Consider the following 27,756-nt stretch of genomic DNA (forward strand, 5'->3'; position numbering starts at 1 on the left):
CTGACGAACCCAAATCTTTGGGTTCCCCGTGGTTTTGTTTTTTCCCCACCTCTGTGGGTCGGGTCCCTCCAGCCTGAGGTTGATTCCCACGCTCTCTCTCTACATTTCCCTACATGGGAGACGAGCATTTATTCACGTTCATGTTTGTGTGGAGTGGTAAAATATTAGAGCTAAATTTTTTATGACATTCCTAGGAGTGGTTATGGAGCAAACAAGATTACAGCAAGTACTACAGAAAAGCTTGTTTATGCAGGGAGGGAAGAAAAAAAAATCAAACTCGGAGACGTGTTTGCAAAACTGCGGGAGAGCCCAGGGGAGGGGTTTAATGTTGCCTCTCCTTTTCTTTCCCTGTCTCGCTGGTTTTACTGAGATCGCAGAAAGCTCCCAGCAATTAGGGCTGAGCGGAGCTCGAGCGGAATTCCAGCCCCAGCAGCGGGACGTGTTTGCATTCCAAGGGAGGGGACAGAGGCAGCGCTCGGCTCCTTTGGGAAAGCGGCACCCGGGGCGATCCCGCGGGGATTGGGGGTGCGGGGGCTCCCCTGGGCACGCTGCTGCTGCGGCTGGCACTGCCCTGGGCACGCTCCTCACTCCCACACCCCATGGGATGCCCTCTGCACCTCCATGGGATGCCCTCAAACTCCTGACGCTCCCTTCCCACTCCTCCGGGGAAGCCTTTGCACACCCTCCTGCTCCTCGGGACACGCTCACACTCCTCGCGATGCCCTTTGCACACCCCTTTGGACACTCTCGCACTCCTTGAACAGCAATAATGCCCCTTGCACAGCCTTTAGAGTGCTCTGACACTGTTTGAGATACCTCCACATCCCAAGAGATGTCCTTCCCCCCCCCGGGATTCTCTCTCAATGTTCAGGATGCCCTTACAATTTTGGGGTTGCCTTCACAGTTTTTGGGATGCTCTCACAGTCAGATTTTGGGACACTCTCACAGTCAGATTTTGGGATACTCTCACAGTCAGATTTTGGGTCACTCTCACAGTTTTTGGGATTCTCTCACAGTTTTTGGGATGCTCTTACAGTTTTTGGGATGCTCTCACGATTTTTGGGATTCTCTCACAGTTTTTGGGATTTTCTCACAGTTTTTGGGATTTTCTCACAGTTTTTGGGATTCTCTCACAGTTTTTGGGATTCTCTCACAGTTTTTGGGACTCTCTCACAGTTTTTGGGACTCTCTCACAGTTTTTGGGATTCTCTCAGTTTTTGGGACTCTCTCACAGTTTTTGGGATTCTCTCACAGTTTTTGGGATGCTCTCGCAGTCAGATTTTGGGCCGCTCTCACAGTTTTTGGGACTCTCTCACAGTTTTTGGGACTCTCTCACAGTTTTTGGGATGCTCTCACAGTTTTTGGGATGCTCTCGCAGATTTTGGGTCGCTCTCACAGTTTTTGGGATTCTCTCACAGTTTTTGGGACTCTCTCACAGTTTTTGGGATTCTCTCACAGTTTTTGGGACTCTCTCACAGTTTTTGGGACTCTCTCACAGTTTTTGGGATTCTCTCAGTTTTTGGGACTCTCTCACAGTTTTTGGGACTCTCTCACAGTTTTTGGGATTCTCTCAGTTTTTGGGACTCTCTCACAGTTTTTGGGACTCTCTCACAGTTTTTGGGATTCTCTCACAGTTTTTGGGATTCTCTCACAGTTTTTGGGACTCTCTCACAGTTTTTGGGATTCTCTCAGTTTTTGGGACTCTCTCACAGTTTTTGGGACTCTCTCACAGTTTTTGGGATTCTCTCAGTTTTTGGGACTCTCTCACAGTTTTTGGGACTCTCTCACAGTTTTTGGGACTCTCTCACAGTTTTTGGGATGCTCTCGCAGTCAGATTTTGGGATTCCCTTTTCCCGGCCCCGTTTCCCGCAGTTCCGGCGGCGGCCGCCAGGGTGCGCGCGCGCTCTTTCCCTCGGCGGGCGGGCGGCGCGCGCCCCCCCTCAGGGCCCCCCGGGATCGGGATATCGGGATATCGGGATATCAGGATCTCGGGATCTCGGGATCTCGGGATCTCGGGATCGGGATCAGGACCGGCCTCGGGCGCGCTGCGGGCCCGGCACCGGCACCGACCCCGACCCCGCGGGCCGCCGCACCCGGCCCAACCAAGGCCACGGCGGGCTGCCCCCCTGCTCGCTGGCCCCGCGGGCCCGGGCATCGCGACCCCCCCGGGGCGCTGAGAGGCACCTGCGGGCCCCCCCGACCCCGCTCAGGTGAGCCCGGCCCGGCCCGGCCCGGCCGCATCCCCGGCACAGCGCCCGCTGCCCCGGGGGAGCCGCCGCCGCTGCTGCCGCTGCTGCTGCCGCGGGCGGGGGCGGCGCCGGTGCCCCCGGGGCGGCGATGCGGCGGGGGCGGCCGTGAGAGCGGGGCCGGCGGGGACCCCCCTTCCCCTTTCCCTTCCCGTTCCCCTTCCCCTTCCCGTTCCCCTCCCCTCCTCCGCGGGCGCCGGCCCCGCCGCCGGACGGAGCGGAGCGCGGAGCGGAGCGGGCGGGGAGCGGGGGGAGTGGTTACGGGCTCCGGAGCGACACCCCCGGCCCCCCCGCCCCGCTCAGCCGCCCCTCTCCAAATAAATCAGCACCATGACTACTTCTGGGCATGGAACAAAGAGGATGCTCTCCCGGGGCCCCGCGCTGCTCCTGGCGCCGCTGCTGCTCCTGTGCCGAGGTAACCCCCGGTCCCGCCGCCGCGACCCCGCCGCGGTGGTTTTCTGTTTGTTTGCTTTGGGTTTTGTGTCCGTTTTTGTGTTGGTTTTGAACTATTTGTGTTTATTTTATACCTGTCCTCCTCCCCACACCCCCCCCGGTGTTATTTAGGGCCATTTCCCCCATCCCAGCCCTCCCTCCCCCGGCGCTCCGCGCAGCGCTGCGGGTGGAACGCGCTCCGGGCTCGGGCTCGGGCTCTGGGGCGCCCCGAGAAGTCCCGATCCAGTTCCGCATCCCCCCGTGTGTCCCCGTGTGTCCCCTGTCCCCATCCAGCTCCGCATCCCCCCCGTGTGTCCCCTGTCCCCACGCGTGTCGCGGGCTCCCGGCCCCCTGCGCGCAGGCTGCCCGCCTGCTTCGGCCGCTGCCGATTTGGGGAGGGATGAAAAAAAAAGGGAAAGTTTGGGCTTGCCGGAGCTCTGGGGATGGACAAGATTGGGATTTGGGGTTTCCCACGGGGCGGCCGACCCCCGCTCCTCCCTGGTGCTCCTCGCTCTTTCTGGCTCCCCATGGGCGCGGGTGGGGGCAAAGGTGTGCAGGACTTCAATCCCTTCGGGAACAAAATACCTGCGCAACCTTTCTTGCGCTTAATTCCGGGAAGGACGGGTCTCGGTGGGCTGGCGGGGAGCGGGGTCTGGCCCTTGACGGGGCTCAGGTGGGATTCCCTCATGGCCAGCTGCGAGGCAGCGCGCCCATGCAGGGAGTGCGGCTGCGAGATGCTCTTCCTCTGTTATTTTCTGTTTCTTTTTTTTATTATTATTATTCCCCCCCCCCCCCCCCAACTGGACTTGGGAGCAGCGTTTCGGGTCCCAAGTGTGGGTGTTTTCCTGGGAAGGGCTCACCCCAGGCTGCCAGAGCGCTGCCCCTGGGAAAGTCTTTAGCAGGACTTCACTCTGGGGACGTTCTCCTGTGCGCGCTCCCTGGCAGATGCTGCTCCTAATAAACGGGGGTTGTTAAAAGCAGATTAATTAAGGTGCATCGGTGCTGAAGTTGCTCGGGGATTGGTTTAGCGTTTTCTGCTTCTCGGGACGGTGCTCGCGTTTGGCCGCGGCGTGAAGCGTGTGCTGCTGGGGAAACTTCACCGGGGTTTTAGGAATATGCCTCAACGCAAGGATTTTAGGTGGAAAAGGAGTGATCCGTGGGAGGGGTCAGCTCTTGGGGAGGGCACAGGGAAGGCGTTGCGGTGGGAAAGTGTTTCAGGAAAGGCTCCTGCAGGTAGAGCAGGAATAATTTGCTGGGAAGGAGGCACCAGAAGATGGACACAGGGGGTCCTTGCTCTCCTCACCCCAAAACGCACTGCTTGCCTCTGCTCTCCATCATCTCCCTCCTTGGCCGGGCTGTGTGCTGTGTGGAAATCCTCTTGAGCAGGACACGGACACCGGGGTGCAGGGCATGGAAAGGGGGGCGCAGCTTGTGGGGACACAGGGCGTGGGGTGCCCGTGGGTCAGCACTGCCCCGCGGAATGGTGCCTTTCCGTGGTCACTGCCATGCCCTGTGCAGCTCTTATTTTATTGAGGAGTTAGGCACAGCGAAGGAGCAGGTTTCTGTATTTTTTTAAAAAAACCTTTTTCATTTATTGCTTTGACATATTAATGCTAATCTTTTCCCTGATATTCCCCCCCTCCCGTCTTCTCCTGTGTGGGTAGCTACCATGGTGAGATTGGGCTGTGGGTGTAATTCTTCCAGAGCTCTCAGTGCTTAAACATATGGAAACCCACTTTGAAACAGTTTGTGGCTGCAAACCCTACCGACGTCTCCATCCCTCTCCGCTGCTCCGAGCCCTCCCCGCTCAGTGTGCGCGTTGGGAACTCGCAGTGCGCTCTCAGCTCCGAGCTGTGAATTACCACCGCGCTCCCCTCCTGCGCCTCTCTCCTCTCTCGGCCCTAGAGCATCCTTCTGCTGCCCCTGCCCTGTCCCACCCCTGGCGCGGATGTCTGCGTGTGCACAGGGGGCTCGGGATCAGGGGGAAGCTCTTCCGAGAGAGGCGAGCGGCAGGAACGCCTCCCTCCGGGGCTGTGCCGCTCTTCCTGCGGCTCGCCGAGAGATCCGAGCCGCTTTTCTTTCTCCTCTGGATTACACAGGGGTTAACGAAGCGCAGCTCGGTTTGGGTTTGTCGCGGCCGGGAGAAGAGACACCTGCATGAGTCATGCCGCGGTGCTGCCATCTCCGCAAAGCTCCCGGCTCACACAGACGCTCGCGTTGGGCTCTTGCCATTTTTTTTTTTCCCCTCCTCTATTTATTTGCCTTTGCTCCCTCCCTCCTTCCCTCCCTTCCCCCTTTGCCAGGGCCGGCTCTGGGCAAGGCTGCGTCGCGGCGCCCGGCGATGCGGCACCGAGGCTGAGTTTCCTCCAGCCTCTTCAAAGCGGGTGGCATTTGTCGGCCTGTCAGGCAGGTCCCCTAAATAGCTTCGGGAAGGTCCAATTAAGAGATCACTGTCCTGCCCCGGGTCTCCGGCGGCCCGGCTGCTGGCGAGCAGAGGGTGTTGCGTGTGTGTTTGGCAGCCGAGGGCCGCTCACGCTGAGCCCGAGGATGTCTCTGGCTGGCAGCAGGCCCCCGTTTGTTGCCGGCATCCAGGCAGGGTTTTGGCCGCCTTCCCCGCTGGCGGCGGCGGAGCTGTCTCTCCGAGCTTATATGAATAGGTATCCTGCGAGCGAGCTGGATGAGTTTACCTGAATTATTTCTTTATTTTGCTGGCCGGGTGCTGTGTCACCGGCTCGCTCCGCTGCCTCGGAACGCGCGGCAGGGCAGAGCAGGAGCGGGGCGTGTCCTCCATCCATCCGTCCCCGCTGGGATGCGCTTGTCAGCCGTGCCTCAGGAACGACCCGCGCTCGCTTTTAGACTCTGGCTCCAGGGGGGCGTGGGTGGAGAGACATTATGCTTATTTTATTATGTGTCCCTGTATCACTCTACCTAATATGGAGACACTTTTTATTCAGAGGCTCTTTAGGAACAGCAATGAAAGGGCTGTGTTATCTGCTGTGCAATAGATTTGCAGAGCACGGTCGTACAAACTGTTGAAATGTAGGTTCTTTTCCCCAGATTTGTGCAGATCTCAACGTTTTATGCAGTGATTGTTTGAATTGATGTGAAGTGGAGGGATAGTGGGCTGGGGGGAGAAGTCTGAAGTTGTTTTAGTGCCTTTTGCTCCAGTATCCATTACAGCAGAATATTTTAGATACCCTGATTTTACTTCCCATCAGCATAAATCTAGACCAGCTGCTCTGAAGCCAGTGGAGCTGCTCTGGATTTATGCATTGCTGCTGCCATTGGCATTGGAGTCTCTGGGAATGCAGGAGGCAACCGTGTGACTTGTCCTGCACAGCATTTTTCACCTCCAAATCTCCTGTCACTGGTGCTGCAGCCTCCTTTGTGTACTTGAAATGGGGAAGTCTCACTGGTTTTGGGTTTTGATTATTTTCTTCAATTCGTGGGGCTTGGTCACAGAACTCTGTTTACTGACACCTGACTCTGGCTGATTGAATCTCTTGCAGTTTGAATACCAAAATAATCCCATTAAAATATAAAAATCAATCAAGTGCAATTAATTTGCTGTATTTTATTGCTGAGAATGACAGTCACTCCCAGTCCTATTATCTCTGTTTAAAGCAGCTCAGTGAGGCGAGGAAGGTACGAGCCCAGGAGCAGCTGCAGGAGGTCAGAGCAGAGGCTTGCCAGGACTGGGACGGGGTTTGTGTCTCTGGAAGGATTTTTTGGCTGAAGGATGCACTCCTGTGCCAGAGATGGCTCCATTTATTTAATTGCTGAGTTGGGTTTGCCGTCATGGAGTTGGTCGCTCTTCGAGCCCAGGCAGCAGTTTGGAAGGCACAATCCCTGGGCAAGGACTCCCTTGTTGTGAAGAGAAGAGTCTGTGCACCACGGAGGTGCGCAGGGATCTGGGGGACACACGGCTTCAGGCTGTGCAGGGTTTTCCCGTTGGTGCCAGTGGGATGGAGATTCCACCCTGCTGACCCCACACAGCTCCTCAGGAATGTGTTTTGCAGCCAGGCTGCTCAGGAGGCCCGTGCTGGCTGTGCCCCTTTGCTGAAAGGTGGAGGAAAGGCTGTCATTACTCGGAATGTTGGGTTATGGCAGCTCGTGCTGCTTGTGCTGGCCTTGGTGGTTGGTGCTGGTGTGAAGAACAGGTTTTGCTGTGATGGAGAGGTGGCTTCACCCAGCCCTGTGTCTCGTGGAGGTGGCTGCAGACCTGTCCTGTCTCAGAGGAGCAAAGGGGAGTGGCAGCTCCCTACGTCAAGCAAACAAAACCAAGGTCTTCTGGCCTTAATAAACCTCCCAGTGAAAGAGAAGCCAATCCCACCGAAATAAAACCCGTCAGCTCAACCAACTTAATCCGCTGAACTCGATCCCCCGTTCCCTCCTTGCCTAAATATAACAAATGCTGGTTAATGACGAGCAGTGACTTGGTTTGCTGGCAGAGCTTTAGCTCTTAGCCCTGTCAGTGGCTCACTGATGTGCTGGCACGTGGTGCTTCCCCAGCTCTGCCTGTCAGATCCTCTCGCATTAAGTGCCACGGGGGCTGTGGAGTGTGAGTTGCCATGTGGTGCTCTAGATGTCGTGGAAGATGCTTCGATCTCGCGCTGTCGGGAGTTTCCCAGCTGGCATTTCAGAGGATGCAGCTCCCACGTGAGGATGGGCAGGCAGAAATTACAAGCGAAGAGGTGCCTGGAGATGGTTTACGGGGTGGGGATGGGGATTGCTCCGTGTCCGGCTTTCCCTGGGTATTCCCGTTGCCCTCTGTGATGATGGGGAGTAAAGCAAAGGCTGCTGGATTGTGAGTGAGCTCCTTGTGGAAGGACTCTGCCCTTTGGGCAGTGCCTCACACAAAGGGCTTTAGTCTCAGTTGCAAGGTAAATATTAATGTTTTTTTCCATGCTACCCAAAAATTCTCTCGTAACGCACTTTGAGCTTTTTTTTCTTTGCATAAATGTTTGTTTCTGACAGCATTCAGAAAGCTTCATGAATTTATGATGTGCTCCAGATTGAAGCGCACTTTTATTCTTTTTCTCTTTTTTTCATTTTTTTTTTTCCCCAAAAACCACTCTTTCCTCCCAAATTTTGGTGATGAAATGGCAGGAGGAATGCATATTTCAGCAGGCTATTGAGAGGCAATGTAAACACCATCTTTCATGGAAAATCAGTTTGTTCAAGCTCAAAAGCAGCCCAGCTTCTCCACTTGATCAATTTGCCTGTCATAGGAGATGATTTTAAAAGTGGCGATTATGTCCTATCTTGTCTCTTGCAACTTCAGGCAAGGAGAGAAAATGAAGTGTAGCATTTGATTTTAACTCTGTTTTTTTATTCTTTTCCCCCCCTCGATTTCTTTTGGTGATGGTGGTAGTCAGAGAGGCAGCACAGGGGTGCCCTGAGGGGTGAGGGATAGCCAGGAGCAGAGGGGTTTCCACGGGGCCGCCGTCTGCTGAGTAAAATAATTGGAAACTGCACGTCAACCAGCTCTGCTCATCTCACCGTGCCTGCACCAGCTGGCCCTCAGGAGCTGCTCTGCCCCGTCGCTCCCCCTGCAGTGGGGAAGGGACCTGCAGCGGCAGGAAATGGGATTTTAGTGACAAAGCTGCTAAATCTCGGGGAGAGGGTGCTCGGCGCTCTGTGGTTGCCCCAGGTCCTCCTGCCTGGGGATGGTGCTGCCATCTGCTCAAAGGCTGTGCGAGGACCACGGGTGTGGTTATGGGGAGGGGATGGTGTGAAACCACCCGCCTTGGGCAGCTCCAGCTTGGCGTTGGTGATGGAAAAAATATGGAGAAAACTCCGCTGGTGCAATTCGGGCTGGGCCTAAATGGAGAAGCAGGGATCAAAATCCTCCTCGTGGCCAAGCCAAGGGGCTCAGCAGGCTCCAGCAATGGTGTTTCCACTGGTGGCAGGATGTGTGGGAGTTGGTGCCTCTGGCCAAGCAGCTGTGCTGAGCCCATTTATCCACACACACACAACGCTGGGAGAGTTTGGCTGTGGGATGAGGGACCCCTGAGGGGAATCAACCTGAGGAGGAAAAGCATTTCTGCTGGAGAGAGAAGAAATGTCATCCTCATTACCCCACTAATAAAATCCTTTAGAAGGTTAAATGAGAGGTGCATGTACATTTGGGGTTTTTTTGTTTAGCTTGTATGGAAACATTTCAAAAACAGATGGCAAAGCTGAGATTTATTTCCCTTTAAGTGCAGAGGGCTGGTGCACAGGACCTTATCTGCTTGTGGGCCCTGTAATAAACCTGCCAGCAGGTGATTTAAATCCAGTTTTTCTGATTGGGAGAGTAGTGAAAGAACAGGGTTTATGTTACTTAGGAATTTTATGGGCAATGTTAGATTTTTAAGATGCAGGAATGATCAGGGCATGGCTCTGTAGCACCAGAGACATTCATTCCTTTAATAAAGGATCTTCCCCGAGTCAGAAAAATGAACCATTTTCCATTATTTAGCAGCTGAGCTGCTGTTGCTCTTTGCATGAGTGACAGATGCAGCTACTTTATATCTCAGTTTAGGAGTTGTTGTCAATTAGCCACAGCTTTTTGCTTAGCAGCAAGACTTTGGCCACAGTGAAGGAGGAGGGCTGTCTAATGGATGCTGCAGCTCTTGAAACAAATACTTATGCTGCAGCTTCAAAAAAAAAAGGATGAAACACTAAAAAAACCCCAAAAAACCCCAGAGCCCCCGTGCCCTATAAGGGAACTCTTGAGCAGATGGAGCAGGTTTCTATGCAACGAGCAGTAATTAGAAACTCAGCAAAGGGTTGGTAGCTGCTGGCTGGTCTTGGTACCCAGACTTTTGGTTGAAAAAGGAGAAAATCCAGGATGAGTTTTGGAAGGAGCTGGTCTGGATGTCCGTGTGGGGCAGGGTGAGCACCCGGTTTGGTGAAAGACAAGAGCCAACCACCCCCAGTGCCCCTGTCCCTGACTCGGTGGGGCCACAGCGGCCTGAAGTGTCACTGGGGGTTTTCAGGGGCACTCAGAGAACTTGGCGGGGGTGGCAGGGACTGATAACACAAGGTCTGATTGTCTTTCACTGAGTGCAGAGAGGACACAGCACGCACACAGTGAAACGGGCTTTTAGAAAAGGTTGCAACAGGGGCAGCCAGAGAGGATGGTAAGAGCTTTCTGGAAGCAGCAGAGCCCTCTCAGGGCAAGCCCAAAGGCCAGTGTGCCTCAGCCTCTCCAAATCATGGGAATTAGAGCTGGAAAAGTTGGCAAATGAACTGCCTTTCCCATCTCTGGTGGTTGGGTACAGCCTGTTCCTGAGCGTGGCTGGTTTTCAGCGATGCAGGACTTGTGCTGCTTCCCTTGGCAGAGAAATTCACAGCCCATTAGACCTCTCCTGTACGCCGCCCACAGTTTTCCTTCTTTGCTTCATCCCATCAGGTTGACTCAGGTTGTTGGATGACCTGAGTTCCCAACTTTCCATCCCTATCTCCCATCCAAAGCTTAACCCAGGCAAATCTAATTAAATGGGGACAAATGGTTCAACAGTGAGTGGGAAATGCTCAAAAAAAAAAAAAAAAAAAAAAGAAAAAGGAGCCGGGTCTGGCATGTAACTACTCAGCATGTAAATACATTTACAGCTGGAGGTTATTTGGAGAAGAGAGGGCAAGGACTTGAGGCACACGTGGTGATGAGCCATAGATTATGCTCTGAAAACACTCAGAAGGCAGTTACAGTCCCACTATCTAATTCATCTCCCACTAAGACATTCTGCTCCAAGGTGTTTGGAAATAATGGAGTAGCTTAGATACTAACATTATTAAATCCTCATCTCTGACAGCCATGAGAATTAATATACAAAGGTTTCTTCCACTTTTTTCTTCTTTTTTTTTTAAATGCAGTTACTCATTTCGGGTCTTTTGCTTAGGAGTAGCTCACTGAAAGTTATTAGCATGAATATTGGTGCAAAAAAGGCTCAACTCCATTAAAGAGGAGAAACGAGAGATAAGCAGAAGACAGCGTGAATTTTATTGCAGCCGAGACATTTTCTTTCTTTTCAAATATTGATCATTTATCATTCTTTCACCTGTAGATCTCAGAGGGCTTTAGAGAAAAAAGTGGGGACCATCAAAGCCATTGACTGTCCTCTCCATCATCCCCACGAGGTGCCCTGGGGCAGTGGCCCAAGGTCTAAGCCCTGCTGGCAGGGAGAGCAGAGGTGTTGGGTGAAGCTGGGCCCTGGGGTTAATTTTGATGGCAGCTGATGGTTTTTGCTGCTGCTCTTTAGGGGGTGAGGCTCACCTTGGACAGAGGTTTGCTGAGGTTGCTGTTAGCCCTGGTGTGCTGAGCACAGCTCGGGCACTGTCCCCTCCTCCACACCTCAGCCCTGGCTCGTTTTGGTGCCTGAGGTTTCTTGGCACCTCCAAGCCCCATCCTGGGCAGTGCTGAGGCTCCCTGTAAGGGCCCTCTGTCCGCCCCAGAGTTGGCACTGCTTGGTTCTCCCGCTGGGTTTGCTTTGCACCAGCCCATTGCAATTTTTATGGGAAGTCACGAGCAGAAAGGAAGGGATGGAATTGTTGTTCTTTATTGCTAAAATCAAAGGCAGCCCTAGAGAGGAGAGCCCAGATGGTGGTGCCCATCTCATCACCTCCTTGGTGTGATGAAGCTGGACAGGCCAAGGGGATTGGGCTCATCTTTTTAGGGACTGCACCGAGGAGCTGTTCTTCAGGTGTGCCCTTTTAAACCCCAAATGTCCATGTTGTGCACCTTATTTCCTTCATTAGAGTGTCAGGATGAGGTTATTGGAGTCTGCTGTAAGCCCTGCGGGACAAGTATCAGCTCCTGGGTACAGCTTCAGCTGTGTCTTCTTGAAGCATCCTGTTCACCCAGAGCTAAAGCATCTCCCTCCCCTTCTCTGAGCACACATTAAATAAAGAAGGCTTGATTGCATTTAATCAAATGGGGAGAGCCAAAGGGCAGTCATTGCTTTGGTTCCTGCACCAACCCTCAGATGGTTTCCCAAACTGCCCCAGGCCCTCTGTCCCCACACCTCAAAGGGCTGAGAGCTGGAGCAGCCCCAGCTCCAATGTGTATCTGGCAAAATCCTCATCCCTTAAGTGTGCAGAGCCTGGGAATTGTTGTATCAGACTCCAGTCTGTGGGACTTCATCATCTGAGTTATTATCTCCAAAACTGAGTTATCTCCCTCCGTGGCAGTCTCCTATTGAAAACCATCTCTTTCAGCAGGGCACTTGCATTTATTTACTGAGCAGCTTCTCCCATTAGTATAATCATTACTCCTTGGACTGGGTTTGAATTCAGAGCATCCCATTGTGGCACTTAAAGAATTAATTACAGTGATGAAAGAATTCCTCTAAAGACTTCTATGAATTGGTCTGGTTGAAGTGTTTTAGCTTTGCTTCAATTGGTGCAGCTCTTGTCAAAGGATAGTGAGAAAATGCATGGGTCAGTGATTTAGATGAGGCAAATTACGTTAGAAAAATTGATTTGATTTAGAAAGTGAGCTTTCAGATCACAGGGAATTGCCTGCTTCTTTCTCTGCCGTGCTGATTCTCCCTGAAGATGAGCAGAGGCAGATAATTCAGGGTTAAAGTAAGTGGCTCTTGTAAAAGGTTTGTCAGGGAGGAGAAGAGAGATGGGCTGACACACATCTTTAGATAAACCATTATTGACCCATATATTGCTATCTGTGCATCAGCTGGAGTTACAGACGGGTGGGGATGCTTATAAACACACTCAGGCAGTTCATGTGGCTCGCTAAAGAATTGAGTCCTTGTTTTTAGGTTTAGCTTTTCTTTTTTTCTCCTCCCCAGAAATGGTTTTTCCAATACAGCATGCCTTCAGCACTGGCACAGATCTGGGAATGTGTGCTGCGTGGCTGCCTTAGCCAGCCCTGCGTTGCCTGGCTCCGTGCTTAGTCATTCCTGGGGCTGGCACTTCGCTTTTCCCGAGGTTTTTTCACTTCCTCGGATCAAACGGAGTGTTTCCTCCTTTTGTCCCTTGCCTTCATCTTAAAGGGGCTGCAGTCCCCGGGCTGCAGTGGGGTGATGCCCAGTAGGTCTGGCAGCGTTCCCTGGGGGGATGGTTCCTAAAAAGCACCTTGTGGATGAGCAGTTCCCTCCCCTGCAGGCTGAGGGGTTTCCTCTCCCGGCCCGGCTGTGTTTTGCCCGTGGGAGTGGTGGGTTGTGAGTGCAAAGGCTGCTGCCCGGGGACCCTCCTTGTTCCATTCCCGAGTCGCTTTGAGCGGGAGTCAGGGATGGAGCCTGGCAGCCTCTCGGTTTGCGCTTGGTAAAACTTGTCTTTTTTTTTAAAAAAAAAGTTAAGGAGATTACTTTTGCCTAGCAGTGCTTTTTGTTTCTTTCTCACCTCGCAGAACCCTCTAGGTCGCAGCTTGTTTTTGGAACGCCGGAGAGACCTCATTTTTGTCTGTCTAGCGCTGGTGGTGTTCGTCTCCACAGCCTCAGCACCAGCAGCTTCCTTGGCATGAAAATCCAAGGAGTGGGGGCTCTGCTGGGCTTGTGCCCGTCCCTGTCCCCCAGGGTGGGCACCAGGGAGGTGCAGAGCCCGTGTGGACACAGTGGGGTCTGCGAGAGGGCTTTGTGCACATTCCTGAGCCTGCGGAGAGCCTTTTCCACAGCCCCAGCCTCGGGCTGGGAAGTGAGATGACAAGTGCAAGGAGAGAATTGATGCTGGGGAGAGAGCTGGAACGGAGCCTCCCGCCAGCAACTGAATTCGAGGCTGCAAAAAGAAGTTGCAAAAGTAGCAATCCATCTGTCCACTTAGTGGGAGAAGCCTAAGATCATTTCACAGTAATCAGCCCCCTGGTGTTCAAAAAAAAACCCAAGCAGAAATACTGCAGGTTTTTGCTTTGCTGTGGGTAACCGGCAAAGTCTAAAGCAAATCGATGTTCTCAGAGGCTGTGGGGCCTCTTTCCCCTCCTCTTTTTGACAAGTAGGGGCTGCATCAAGTTAAAAATAATATAAGAAACAATAGACCGTCTTTGCTTTTTTTAGATAACCGTGGTTTCTTTGCCATACATTTCACAGGTCTCCCGTCCTCGCTGAAATTCTCTGGTTAACTACCAGCAGAGTTATTGGCAAGTGGGTGTTTTTCCGCAGGGCCATCATCCCTGACCTCACAGTGGCACATTCCCGAGGTGATGCACTGTGCAGGTGCATTGCCGTGCTGCGGCTGCTTGGCTGGATCAGTGTCTCCATTAGAAAGCCACCATATTCAGGGATTGTAATTTGGTTGTAAAAACTTGCTCCAGGCACTGCAAAGTTCGGGAGTGTTTATTTATTTATCGTACTCTCATTTTATCCTTCCTTTTCCCCGCCATGTGAGGGCATAGAGGAAACAGGCTCCAAAGATGCCTCTTGATTCTTGCTTATGTGAATTGAGAAGCATTGGGCTGGAGGAAGGACACTGATTTCTGCCTCTGTGTGTGGATTAAATTAAAGATTAAAGGAGAGGTGGCAAATGGGGGGTTTGAAAATGCCAAGCTTGAAGGTGTCCTTCTTGCACGACATTACTGGAGAAAGATGCTCAGGGTGGGTGCTGCCTCATGCCAGGTGTGGGTGGCGTGTCCCCACCCCCCCGGGAGGATGTCCCTGCTGTCCCCAGCCAAGCCTGCAGCCACCTTTGGCTTTGGGGAGCTGAACTGGACCCGAGTGAGGCACAGCAGGACTTTGCTGTGGAACCAGAGCCGCTGAACTGCAGCAGATGCTTTGCTGCTGCACAACAATTTGTAATTAAAACACAACTTGCCATCCTGATTAGCTAAAGCGTTTAAATTCATTTGCATTTTTTTTCTCCCCTGTATTGTGTAATTAGCAACACACGACGGTTACATTAGCTCAGTTAAAAGTTATAATGATTAATTTGCACATCAAAGCCTCCCCGTGAATCAAGAGGTGCAGAGCTCGGTGTGGAGTGCCCACATAACATGTCCCTGCCTGCTCCGGGGGCACCATGGAGGCTCCAGAGAAGTGATTCCTGATGTTTCAGTCCTTCTGCAAGGCAGCAGTGTCCCTGTGCCCCTTGTCACCCAGTAAATGACAGGATGGGGACGGATCTTTCTTGCCTCTCAGCTGGGGGTGATGCACCCTAAAGCACCGACCATGCATCTGGGAGCACTTAAAAGTCATGATGTTAAATCACTGGTGACTCTGGTTGCTTTGTGGATTTAAGCATTGCTCTAAAGTGTTCTGGCCAAATTCTGGGTGTCTTTACCCAGGTTAATCTTTGATTATCACGAGTATTGCCTGAAGGCTGTGTGAGTCAGATTGGAGCTCGAACTAGTAAAGAACCTTGTTCGAGCAAGCCAAAACCAACAAGAAAACTACTATAAGCTAATTATAACGAATGTCTTCTTTCTTTCTTCTCTAGTCATAATATTGTCTTTCTTTCCACCTTCTGCTGAGCTGTGAAAATATTCTGCAAAATGATATTTTTGAGTTGATGGAAAAGTACACCCCTGTCAACAATATTTTTCTATTGTTCATCAGAGACAGGCTTCATAACAGAAAAGATCCGTGCAGGAAAAGTACATCAGCTGCAAACAGTTTATTCAAAGTCATCTCAAATAGCAGGGAAGGTTTTTGAGTTCCTGCTCCAACTGAAGTTGAAATGCAGAATGCGGCTTCTAATATTTCAGAGACACGAATGGTGCAGGTCATAATAACGTGTTGCCATTTCCACCAAAGATGGGTTTTATATGAAAGCTTCCAGTGGAAAAAGGTCTGGAGGAGTTAAAGTATTTGCGCATTAAGTTCCTGTGTGAGGGCACTGTGGGGGTCATGGACACGTGGGTGAGTGGAAAATGAGTTCCCACCTCTTTTGGTTCGTGTGTTCCTGTCTGTGTGTCCACGCACACGGGTGCACTGATGTTAAGTTGGTGGGGTGTTAAATGTTTCACTTTCCCAACCATCAATTTCAATTGAATTTCATAAGCCATTAAAGTTCTCTGCTGCTTTCTTTGCTCTTCCAGCTATGTGAGCTCCAGCCATTTAGCTGTGGGTCCTGAGGCATGATTGCTCCGTGGAGCAGCAAAACTAAATTGGTTCCTGATGTAAAATCTTTATATATATATATATATATATTTTTTTTTTGATCTCTCTTTTTTTTTTTTTTTTTTAATCTTCAAACTTGGCTTTTTCTGGTCCAGTTCTGGATTCCTCCCCACAGCATCTTTTAAAAAGCTTTTGTGCCTGGCTTGAATGGCAAAGACTCATAGAGGAAGAGGGTTTTTTTTTTTGGTTTGTTTGTTTTTTAAAAATATACCTATCTTTAAAATCATGGTGGGAAGATTAGACTGGGGTTTTGGGTTTTCTCCCTGTAGAAATGTTTATGAGGATGGTAGTTATTTGGATCAAAAGAGACCTTTTGGCAGTCCTCTGACTTTGATTCAGCACTGGCAGTGAGGCAAATAATGAAAAAGCAATCATTTCCCCTTCTCCCACTTTTATTCTCAGGATAAATGAATGGTTAAGATCTCTGTGCTCAAAAATAATTGCTCATGGCTCTTACAGGAAAAAAAAAATGAAAATCCATAACACTCACCCTTTAAAAAGATGATTTGATCTTTCCTGTTGGTTTGTGTTTTGCACTATTGAGTGTCTTTGCTGCCAGTCTGAGGCGAAACTGGGCAAAGCTGGCGTGTGCAGGCTTTGCAGATTGAGTCCGAGGGAAGGAAACCTGGAAAAGTAATTTCACCACTTTGGAAAGCAGCTCCCATGGTGGGAGTGGAGCAGTGGGGATCAAGCAGGTTCTTGCTGTCCAGGTCCACTGGTAGAACTGTTTTGCACAGCATAAAGATAAAGAATTTGACAGAATACAGAATGAACGGGGAAAAAAGTGTAACTTTAATTTGCCATGTGGTTTTAAAGCAGCCCCGACATCTCCTCGAGTGTGTGAGTGGCTGCAGGGACCTGCTGGGCAGTTCTCAGCGTGCTCCTCCTCCAGCTGCCTGTGGCCTGGTGAACAGACTGAGGTGTCCACCAGTGCTTTGCCAGGATTTCACCTCCTTCCTTCCTTTCCTTGCTGTTATGGCAGTGGATGTGAGGATGAGCTGTCATATTTTACATCTTCTCTAGCAGCCAAATGGTGCTGAGCAGCCAAGCTGGCTGCCCATCCCAAGGACTGTGCACTTCACCTGCCTGGAGCATCAACCTCCTATGGTTTCCAGCAAAGCCAGGCATCAAAGATTAGGTTTGGCCTGCACTCTTTATTTGGGGATAACTGCAGCAGTTCCTTTTTTTTTTTTTTTTTTTTTTTTTGGTTTTGTTTTTAAATCCTGCTAATTGGTGCTCTCAGCCTCAGCTCCAGCTTAATGAAGGCTGCTGTCTGGGAATCATCACAAACAGTTATGGAAATGCATTTAAATGCTTAAATCTGTTGTACTTTTCTCTTTATGGGCTTGTTCCTTCGGAAAGCATAACTATGCCCAGGGTCCCTCCCTGCCCAGGGGTGATTTCCTCCCACGAGCCCTGTGGTGGGGCTGTGGCACCTCTGCAGCACAGAGGGAGGTTTGTGCTAAAGCAGTGAGGGAGCCCAGCCTCACGGCGCCCGTTGTGCTGAGGGAGCGGCATTTTCAGTCTGTTTGCTCCAGATGGGGCCTTTGGATGCTGGGCATGAGGACTGAGAGAGCATCCAGCTTCCCCCCTGCTCCTCTGACCTGCCCAGCACAAGCATCGTTCGCTCAAGCCTGTGAAATGAGCAGGGCTGCTGGATGCCTCTGCTGTGGCTGCACTGCTTGTGTTGGTGCCTTGGGAAGGCTGAGCTGGAACAGAGCCTGAGAGCTAAGAGAACAAAGTAGAGATTTATTGAAGGGTCTCTAAGGACACACCTTGGGCAGGACAAGAGCCTGGCCAGGGCTACACCCAAGGTGGACCCAAAATGGGCACAAAATGGACAAACGGACACAAGGTCTCACATTTTTATAAGTTTTGGTCCATTTGCATGTTGGGGTTCAATTTTCCAATTACAGCTTTGGGTTATGAAGTCTCATCCTTCTTGTTTTCTCTCTTCAGCCACCCTTGTTTGTGCTTTTGGGCCTGAAAACTTGTACTTGTTGTCCTTGGCCTTCATCAGAAAAGGGATTTGTTCTGTCTACCTACTCTGTGTAGAGAGCTGACAAACACTTAATATGAGGCTCAGAACTACATCCCTAGGCAGCACAGAATCTGAAAAACATGGAAGATAAAACTTAAGGCATCAGCGTCAGCCTGGCTGGCAGTCAGTGCGTGTCTGTCCCTCTGTTCCTCGTGGTGAGAACTCTGTAGTTGCAGAGAGGCAGAGAAGGTTTAAGCTAAAAGGAAAAGGTCCCATGGTGGGTTTTCCCATCATGGCTGTGGTTGTAGCCACACATTCTCCAGGCTTGGAGAGGTGTGAGCCAGGTGGTCATGGGAGGGATTTGGACAAAGGTTTGTGGTTTCTCCCGAGGCACAGGAGCAGCATCCAGTAAAACAAGTGCTTGTGTTTAAAGAACAACACTGGGTATTGTTTTATTTGTGCTCTGCTTAGAGGGAGATGCAAGTGGTCTAATTCCTGTATTTTAAGAGCAACATTCAGCCCCTGTGATGGACAGGGGAGATGAGAAGAGACTGCTACAAGCCAAAAGCAGCAAACCCATGAAGCAGAGCTAGAGACAGCTTTAAAGCTATGAACATAATCACCCGAGGAGTCTGCCAAGGAACCAGATGCTGTAAATGAAAGAATAACTTCCATGGCTTGGCATCTGTCTGCGATTCAGGGAGAGGAGGAGAAGCAGGGGAGCTGCAGGCAGGGCTGGGAAATGGTTGCTCCAGTTGCAAAATGGGTACTTTGAAAAATATTTAGTCTCTCCTGGCATTTTTGTAAGGAAAGAAGTGAAGCTGTTGGAAAGCAGAGAGGAGAGGTCAACGTGCTTGTCTTGTGGGCAGTTTGACCGTGCTCTGCAGGTTGGATGTCGGTGTTATGTGGTTGGTTGGCTGCTGGGAGGATCTGGGAGCTGTGGCAGCTTAAGCAGGTGGTGATAAATGAGGAAGATGTGACTGGGCTGAGTTCTGAACCTTTGGGGACCTATTTGTGCCCAGAACCCTACAGAGCACTCTGTTTTCCATGCATGAATGAGCTCAGTTGATATTTAAAATAAGTTGCTGCGTGTGACTTGTCTGAGGTCAGGTCACTCTTGGCACTGCTCTAGTTTCAAAAACCAGACTAGAAACTTCCTGCTATTTCTCTCCTCAATTTATTTGTACAATTACTGTTAAAATAATTGCAGTCCCAGCAAAGGTAAACAGCTGGGTTCGACATAATCAGTACATAAACAATATCCATCATTTACATGGTATAAAACCTCTGCCACACAACATATTCCTGAGGCTGCATCATAGGGGAAAAACAGAAAACCTTTACGGGAAGGGGAGCAGAAAATCAGCTGGGGTCCTCACGGATTGAGTACACGTGGATAACAGCAGCAGTGGGGGAGTCTCCTTTCTGCTTGTGCTTGAACCAAACACCCCAACAAAGGTGGTGATAACAGAGCTGCACACGGGGCATTGTCAGAGCCAAGTGAGTGGTGCTTCCTGGGCTACAGAAACGTAATTTGCCTCTCCCAGCAGGGAAATAAAGGCAGGGAGCAGTGATTAGAGGGTAGGGGGGAAGTTCATGTGATTCCAGGCCAGGATAGCAGTGTTTTTTAAGCCAGGAAGAGGAAGAAGAGTTTTGCTCTCATGGGCTAGAGATTTTTTTTTACTGTTTTAATAACCTTATTTTTTACTCTTATTTGGCTCTAATTAGTGGAAAATGTGTTCAACGTGCAGCCTGGGTGCACAGGATGAGATGGACACGGGAATGGGGGACATCACCAGCATCCCAAGGAGCCTGGCAGGGAGCAGGGAGGAAACTGGAGGTGACTGGGGGTGAATTCAGCTGCTGCCTCTGCACATGTAAAACCTGCTGTGTCTGCATCCTTGTTTGTAAGCAGCTGTGGTTATTTTGCCTCAAAATAACAAACCTTTTCAGCAAGGAGGAGTTGGGGGGAGGCCTCTGTATTGCTGCAGCTTGGGGACACAGTCACGTGCAAGTCAGAGAGCCACATCATGTTGAGTGCTGAATGACTCTGCTTATTAATATAATAAAGCAGAGGAACACACTGTCATGACGGTGTCTGCAGAGAATCTAGGGGATTCTTTTAACCAAAGCACATTAAATCTTTCTGTCTCCTGGAAATTGCACCCTGGAGGTATGGACTGGAGGGCTGTGGGGGTAGGAACATTGAACAAGGGTTTGCAAGAGGTTTTTTTATGCATATCGTGGTCTCCAGAACAGTGCTCTGCTCTCTGGGGTTTTATATCTTCCCACCACTGTAGTTAAGTTCCTCAGACATGATAAGAAGGAAAACATTCTCTCTCTCTCTCTCTCTCTTTTATTTTTTCCTCCCTTCATTCTCTGTTTTCAAGATGAAATTTTCTCTGCACTGACACAAGACCTTTCCTTCAGAGGCACTATATGAAAACATGCTGTCATCCTCTCTGCAAGCTGTGAAGTGTGTGCATGTATATGTATATTTTATATACACACATTATACAGACACACATGTGTGCATACACAGGGCTTTTCCTCTCTCTCTCTCTCAGATGAAATAGGCCTTTCTCATCTCTTTAACAAAACCTGAGTGTTGTTAGTTGATGGAAGTTAAAATTCTCACCAGAATCCTTGGATGGGCTCGCAGCTGTGTGTGCTGGGGTTGATACCAGGGCAGGGACACTCCTCCCCTGCACCCCTGACTGGGATTTTGGTCACTGGCTGCACGGGAAGGCTCACTGTAGATTGGTTTGTGCTTAAGATGTTTTGGTTTTCTGAATTTTTTTTCCCCCCCCAGAGGACTGTCTGTAAACAAGAGATGTGTTTTTGTAAACTGTACTTTGTTTTCATTCTTTTTCCTTGGAGGGACTTCTTCTTGATGTCCCTCTGGTGTGACCAATGTGAGTGAAGAGGTTTGTCTTTGTGTCACCAATCCAACTGGTCTGTGTGAAATAGTATAAAAGGGAGACACATCCCAAAAATAAAAAGAGTCATTTTCAGCCTGCTGAAGTCGAAGTCTGTGTTGTTGTGGTGTAAAACACCACCAAACCCTTGGAGAAGACCCGGTGTGGGTTAGTTCATGGCAACAGCCCAGCTGCCTCCTTGTGAACCTGGGAAGTCCCCGAGCCCACAGATGGACCTTTGTGGCTTCAAATGTCCCCACCATCGGGGTGCCCACCTTCCAGGAGGCTCCTCCTGACCAGGAAGGAAAAAAAGGGAAGATTTTCAGAGAGAGCAAGGGAAGGGGATTCCCCGCTGATCCCCTCGAGGTATTTTGTCTGAAATGCCGAGTCCATCGGGCTGGTCCTTGTTGCTTTGCTTGGGAGTGGAGCTGGAGCAGCCCCGAGCAGAGGATGTGTCTCCCCTTTGCCACCCTCTGGTGAAAAATGCGCCCGCAGCTCCCTGTATTTCCTGTGTGTTGCCTTGACACACAGGCAGCTTTCCCTTCTCTTTTTCTAGTTACGGGGAGGGCTCAACACATTGTCTGAAATAGATTTTTTTTTTTTTTGCCTCAACGGGGAGGTTCCTTGAGGCAGAAATTGACTCTTTCTTTCAAACAACGGCATTTTACCTGGGAAAGCAGCCAGTTGGTATTTTCAGCCCAGCAGAATTCTGCCTTGCTTTGAAAGGAGGTGGTTCCAGATCCTCCTTGGGTTTTTTTTTCCCCCCTCAGGATGATGTCATTTTACTTGGTGCACTCTCCACCACGCTGTACACAGTCCCTCCATCTCCTTCTTGGAAACATTTCCATTAGACAGGCACTTAATTTTATAGATACAGCACCTGCAGGAGCAACAGGTGAATAATCTGGAGTGCCTCAGCTGCTCATGTTGGGCAACAGAAATGTCCTTTCAGTGACCCTGAAAGCAAGGCTGAATTGTTACTGATGCTTTTTTCTTTTCAACGAGGAAACATAGAATGGATGTGTGATAACACAATTGAAAGTGAAGGAGATGCTGGATATGGGCAGGAAAACTAAAGAGACCAGGAGAAAAAAGATCTCCAAAGCAGAAACAAACTGTTTTTCATTCTTAGTTTTCATGCCAATTTAACGTATTCATGAAAATTGCCTCCATTTAACTTCAGGGAGAAAAGAAGCCTCGGGGCTGCTGTAGCTAAAAGGCTGCATCCTGTTTTAGTAAGTTTGCTGTGTTTTACGTTTTTATCTAGAGGGGCTTTTTTTATGGTACTTTCTACCAGCAGTTCTCCACACCTATTTGTTTTTAAAAAGCGCTCTGCAAAGCTGCAGGAAAAGGCTGCTAAGCACGGTTATCCCGTTCTGCAGGCAGAGGGAACTGGCAGAGATGTGCAGTGACTTTGATCTCTGCCAGAGCCAGGAGAAGAGATGAGCCTTTAGCTCCTGAATCCTGCACAACATCACCCAGCCCTGCCTGGGAGTCATCCTGCAGTTTGTGACCAGAGCAGGAGGAGCTGGGCTGAGCTGGTCATCCATCCTGCTCAACTCGACCTTGTTTTATGTGCCTGCCCCTGAGTTACCCCAGTGTGACGAGAATGAAAGCAGTGGTGAATATTTTGGATTATGTACATTCTGTATAGCAGAGGCATGAAGCCTTGATAGGCTTGGCTGCTTGTCTGACCTCTCTTACCAGTGAAGTAATCTGGGGCTGAATCTTCCGCTTCTCCTCTAAGTGTTCTCCCTCCTCTTCCTTTCTCCATTGTTAATGTGCCCACACTCAGGTGGGATTTAAGAAGCACTTCATGGCCTTGCATGGCAGAACTGGCAAGTCCTGCTCAGCTCATCAAGGTGCATAAAAATGCGCTGTGAGCCTGCCAGGCTGCTGCTGTCACTGCTCGCTGTGCCAGGTGTGTGCAGCCAAAGCAGAGCTGCTCACTGCCCTCTCTCCAGGACAGCCTGGGGCCCACGGGGATGGGACATCTCCTGGCATCTGGAGTCGGAGGCTTTGTTAATACCAGCTCTGCCCGTCCACCTCCAGCAGCTACAGAAAGTGACCCCACAGGCACAAGCCTGGTTTGTTTTCCAGGAGGTTTTGGTGCATGAAATGCAGGGACAGTGTTTCCCTCTTGGTACCTGGAAGGACAGGATGCTCTGCGATAAATTAGCAATGCTGCCTTGCCTCCCTCTTAGGAAAGGGCTCTAAGGTGTTTTCTTGTGCTGTGCTTCCTGTGATGAGCTGGAGATTGTAGTTTCTGCGTGTACTATGTCCTCCTCAACATTTCAGAAAATAGAAATCCTTAAGGAAAGGAATGATACTCTTTCAAAATTTTGTAACTTCCTTTATACAACATGGCCTTGTTAGAGTGATCAAGATGCAGGCACAGACCCTGCAGTAGGCACCAAAGTTTGCAGAATATGGGTTGTAGATTTTGAAGTCTTTCAGCCCAAAGATATTTCTTTTCCATCTTTGCAAATGTTTCTGATGCTGTATAAATACCGTCTTTGAGATTTACCAGCAGCTAACATTATCACACACTTCCATTTAAAGCACAATCAGAGTGCCTCTTTTACATCTCTAAGAGAATTATGAAAGCCTCCTTCGCAGCATTGCAAACAAATGGAGATTGACAGTTATTAGTTTATGGTCTAACTGCTCTGACAGCATTTGGTGCAGAGGGATTTTCAGTGATTGACTCTGAGGCATCCCCTGTGCCTGTTCCACAGAGATGCTGAATCCACCCTGTCCCTGCTGATCATTTATTTTGTCCCCACTGGGGATCTCTGGGTCCTGAGCAGCGAAGGTGCTGATAACTGAGCAAAGTGGGCAAGTTGCCCAGCAGAAACCTCCTGTTTGCAGCAGATGCTGAAAAGGGGACTGAGAAGCTGTTTTTGTTTTTGGTTTTTTTTCCCTCATGGCCTTTTTTTGGGCCTATTTGGAGGCAATACAGAAATGGAAGGATTATGTCGTTCACATTGCAGGTCACTTTTAGCAATTGCCAGCAGGAATTTAGCACCTAATATGTGTCTAACAAATCTGAATTCAATCTTTAATTGGAGGACTTAATGGGAGGAGTAACCAAAATACTAAACAAGCTGTTCCTTTGCTCTTTCTTGGGTGTTCGGTGTCTCCTGTGTGAGGCAAGGGCTGCAGGTCACACAGCTCCCTTCATCCAAGCACAAGCAGCATCTCTGTGGACAAGCACCTCGTCTGTGGACAAGGTTTTTGCGGCAAGGCTGCCCCATCGTGTGGGCCACTGCTCACACCCCAGAGCACTGCTCCAGGGCCCTGTCTGTCACTGCAGCCCTCCTGCACGATGTTTGTCACAGCTGTCAAGGACTCAAGCCAATCTCTGCTGCTGTTTATCCACCCCCGAGTGAATCCTGAGCAAACCTTTCTGGTGTCTGGGAGAGGTTTGCTCTCTGCAGCAGAAAGAGAGGCAAACCCATTACTGAGCACAAACAAACCCTCTGATTCCCAGGCTGCTTTTCTGCTCTCTTTCTGGGCACAGTAAGCTTTGCATTGAGGCCGACCAACACCATTCCATGCTGCAGAAAAACTGGGAGTTAAATTTCATTAAACCACGCAGCAAAGGCGGAGCACTGATTTATTTTGCACGCACGTTTATTCCCACCGCTCCTGGCGGCCAGAATTTGGGCTCCTGTTGGAATGTTGGAACCTCCCCGCCCCGGGTGCGGGAGCAGCGCAGGAACAACCGCTCCGCATCCCTGCGGGAGCACCGCCAGCCCCGCGACGTCCCTGTCCCTGCCACACTCCCATTGTCACAGCCCTGATCTCAGCCCCATCGATGCCATGGGCCGGGGGAGGTCGCGGAGATCACGAATTTAATCAGAAAACGGCCTCGCCTGTTGCTGGTGGGAGGCGGTGGCACAGGGCTGCTCTTTGCAGGGAGCTGATGCTCACGGCTGTTGATTGGAAAGCGCTTTGCATTGCACTGGATGTCAGTCCAGTTAGTTCATAAATTTATGGATGTCATTCTGCATTTGCCACAAACTTTCCTGCTTTCCGTCAGGTTTTTTTTTTTCAGGAGTGTTGGAAAAAAAAAAAAAAGGCGACGTGATCTGAACGAATGGGAGTAAGATCCTAGCTTTTGAATTTGCATTTATTCTATGTCTTGAGGAGCAGTGTTCAGCTACCTCTGTTTTCTAATTTTGCCTTTTAACATGGTGTGAAGCCCAGGGAGACCCGTTAGCTGTTGATATAGGGATATTGGTAAAATATTGGTATTTGGAAATGATTGTCAGATAACTTTCATTCTCCATGCACAAGTGCACAGTAAACACACATTTATCTGATGCTTTGGAGACAACTTTAGTCTTCCAGATATACACTGGGTAATTGAAAACAAATGTTAGCTTCTCTTTAATAGTGCTCCACAGCAGTCACAGTGCAGTGTGACCGAGTTCTCATTTTAGTATTCTTCAGAGACATTTGAAGTATGGAGCTTCTTAAATCTGAGCTGACTTAGAGCTCTGTGCTCTAAAATGCATTATTGCAGCTGTTGGAGGAGAGTCTGTCGTGTTTGCTCCTCCAGGTGATGCCTGACCTGTTCAAACTGGATGCCCTCCTTGCAGCTGACCAACTCTTTGGGCTGAAATTTGGTGAAAACTGCGCTAGCAGAGGCACCTGGGTGCTGGGAGGCAGCTTCTCTATGTGGGTTGGGTGACCTGTGGTGATGTTAGAACCCTGGAGGCTGAAAATTTGGGGATTTCTGAGCTGAGGGGCCACACCCACCCCTGGGTGCTGCTTTGTGCTCATGCTGTGAAAGCAGCAGAGAGGACGCCAAAGAAAGACTCCAAATATTTCAGAAGGCAAAGACTATAGAAAAATTGAAATGATTGTCTAATTCTTACTACCTTTTATGAAATGTTCCCATGCAGAGTTAACACGATTGGTGAATAGGAACGACACCTCCCTAATCCCATTGGTTAAACCGGAGAAACAGCAAAACACCACCTGGAGAAAGATTGTTCTGAGAAAGGAGAGTTGTTTGCCAAGACTGTTTTGAGGAGAAGCTTTCCTGAGCAATTTTTCCTTGGGAAAAAGTCAGCAGCTGCCACCAGGCGAAAAATCTCTCAGACCCAGAAATCTCAGGCCCACAAGGAGCTGCTGTGCCAGCAGTGACCCTGCACGCCACGTCCCCAGGGGCCACCGCGCTCCAGGTGGACGCTCAGAGGTTTTGCTGTGGGGCAGGACCCCAGAGGCAGCTTGGCTGGGCTCTGCAGTGCAGATCCATCCCTGGGTCAGGGCGTTTCACAGGTAGCCCAAAGACAAGGCAGTGCCTTTTTGCTCCCCCTTTGCATGTTTAATTTGGGCTGATGCTGCTGAGGAGGAGCGTGCCACGTGTGGGATGTATCTTGTCTAACAATTAGTCATCCCTAAAGGGGTGCTTTGGTTCTCTGTTCAATCAGGGCGTGGGCTGCCTCAGAGGCAATCTGTCCTGCTTTGACCCTGGTGTCTGTGCACAGGGGAGCAGGATCCCCTGGGTGGAGAGGGGCAGCCCTGGGCAGGGATTTCCACGCCATGTGTGCCCTCAGCCAGCCCTGGGGCAGAGGAATCTCCTCCTCCCCTGCCGTGACTTCACGGGGATGTTTCTCAGGTGGGGAAGGGACCCTCCAGCTCTGCTGTGGGAGAGTGGCCACCACGCTCCTCCCCGGAGCACGGCAGGGTCGCTCTCGGCAGAACAAACCACCGCTGAAGAATGGAACTAATGAAAAGATTTGAAGTGCATTTATCCTTTGAAAAGTGAGTCTAAATATAGCGCCGCGGAGTTCAATATCTGTCTCTTCAAGACATTTAGATCAAATGTGCCCATTTCGAGACTTCGACGTTTTTTTCCTTTTTTGTTTTATTTTTCTTTTTTTTTGTCTGTAAACCCAATGGCCTACCCTGGGAATTTAAATTCCAGTTGAGGGCCTTTGGACTCATGAATCACTTCCAGTCACAAAGGCACCGTAGTGCACTTGGGACGTGGGTAATTATGTTAGTGTTCAGCAGGGCAAGGCAGAGCCCAGCTCGCCTCCCTCCTACTGGATCAGCTTTTGGGGCTGTCTTGGGAATAGTAACAGTAGTAGTAGTAATAATAATAAGGATAATAAAAGGGCTGCCACGAAAGCCGGGGAATCTGACTCAATGCACACAGGCAGGAGAGGCTGGGGGAGCAGCAGCCCTTCCCAAGTGCTCCCCTGCCAAGTCTTTACAGTCCTCTGCCTTTTTTTTTGGATGAGCTGGGGCCGTGATCAAGCCGTGGCTTCTTTTGTGAGACAGCTATATCCAGAAAGGCCATTCTCATACACTGAATAAAAATGGAAATTCGTCCCCAAACATCCACATTCATTTGTAAAACAGTTAAGGAATGAAAACTGTCAACACCTGAGACTGAGAGCCCATCTGGCCCCCTGAAAGAGCTCAATTTTCCCTCTGCTGATCTGGGCCAGGTATATAAATGTGGTCAGGAAAACAGCAGCAGAGGTGCCTGGGCTCATTTCTGTTTGCATCCATCCACTAGAGACTTCTTTTTAAGGATTTGCTAGGCTCCTGAATTGTCTTCTTATCATAAAAAGAGAAATAAATCCTCTCGTTTTCCCTGTGCTGCCATTCTCCCCAGTTCTGTGCCAGAATTGGAAAGTTCTCTGCCCTGTCGTGGTGAAATTTGGAAATCAGCTTAACCCGTGCCTTGCCATGCACCTTTCTGAAAGGAAGTGCTGGAGATTTGTTCTGTTTGTTCATTAAATAAAACTGGTAGAGAAAAGGTCACATGCCAATGCATTATTTTCTTAGAGTGACTTATGCTGTTGACTCACACAAATATGTCTCCTCTGGAGAGTCCCCTGTGTGAGAAATCTCAGAGCACTTCATCTTCAACCCTTAACGAGATTTTTTTTTCTTCTAGCAGAGCTATTAAAGACTCTGATCTTAATTCTCAAAAAACACAAAATCTGTCAAACGCTACAACCCCAATGTCTGATATGTTAATAACCAAAGAGGCTTTAATGGGGGGAGGGAGCAAAAGTATAACCTGAGGAAATGCATTGTCTTCCTGGTGGTGTGCTTCCCCTGGCTGCTGTTTGTTCCCATCCCTGTTGCCTTGGCAGCAG

The 27,756-nt window shown here is 50.0% G+C and overlaps 1 protein-coding gene across 1 annotated transcript in view; it reads left to right on the forward strand.

Moving 5' to 3' along the window:
• Positions 1-2,576: 2,576 nt before the first annotated feature.
• The window catches only part of TMEM132B (transmembrane protein 132B), a 223,519-nt gene continuing 198,339 nt past the window's right edge, over positions 2,577-27,756 (forward strand). The window contains exon 1 of the mRNA XM_066199441.1: positions 2,577-2,661. Within this exon, the coding sequence (XP_066055538.1) occupies positions 2,577-2,661 (85 nt within the window). The remainder of the gene's footprint in view (positions 2,662-27,756) is intronic.

The sequence above is a fragment of the Chamaea fasciata genome, unplaced genomic scaffold (genome assembly GCF_029207755.1).
Source record: "Chamaea fasciata isolate MVZ Bird 193981 ecotype frontalis unplaced genomic scaffold, bChaFas1.0.hap1 SCAF_18, whole genome shotgun sequence".
NCBI classification, from domain to species: Eukaryota; Metazoa; Chordata; class Aves; order Passeriformes; family Sylviidae; genus Chamaea; species Chamaea fasciata.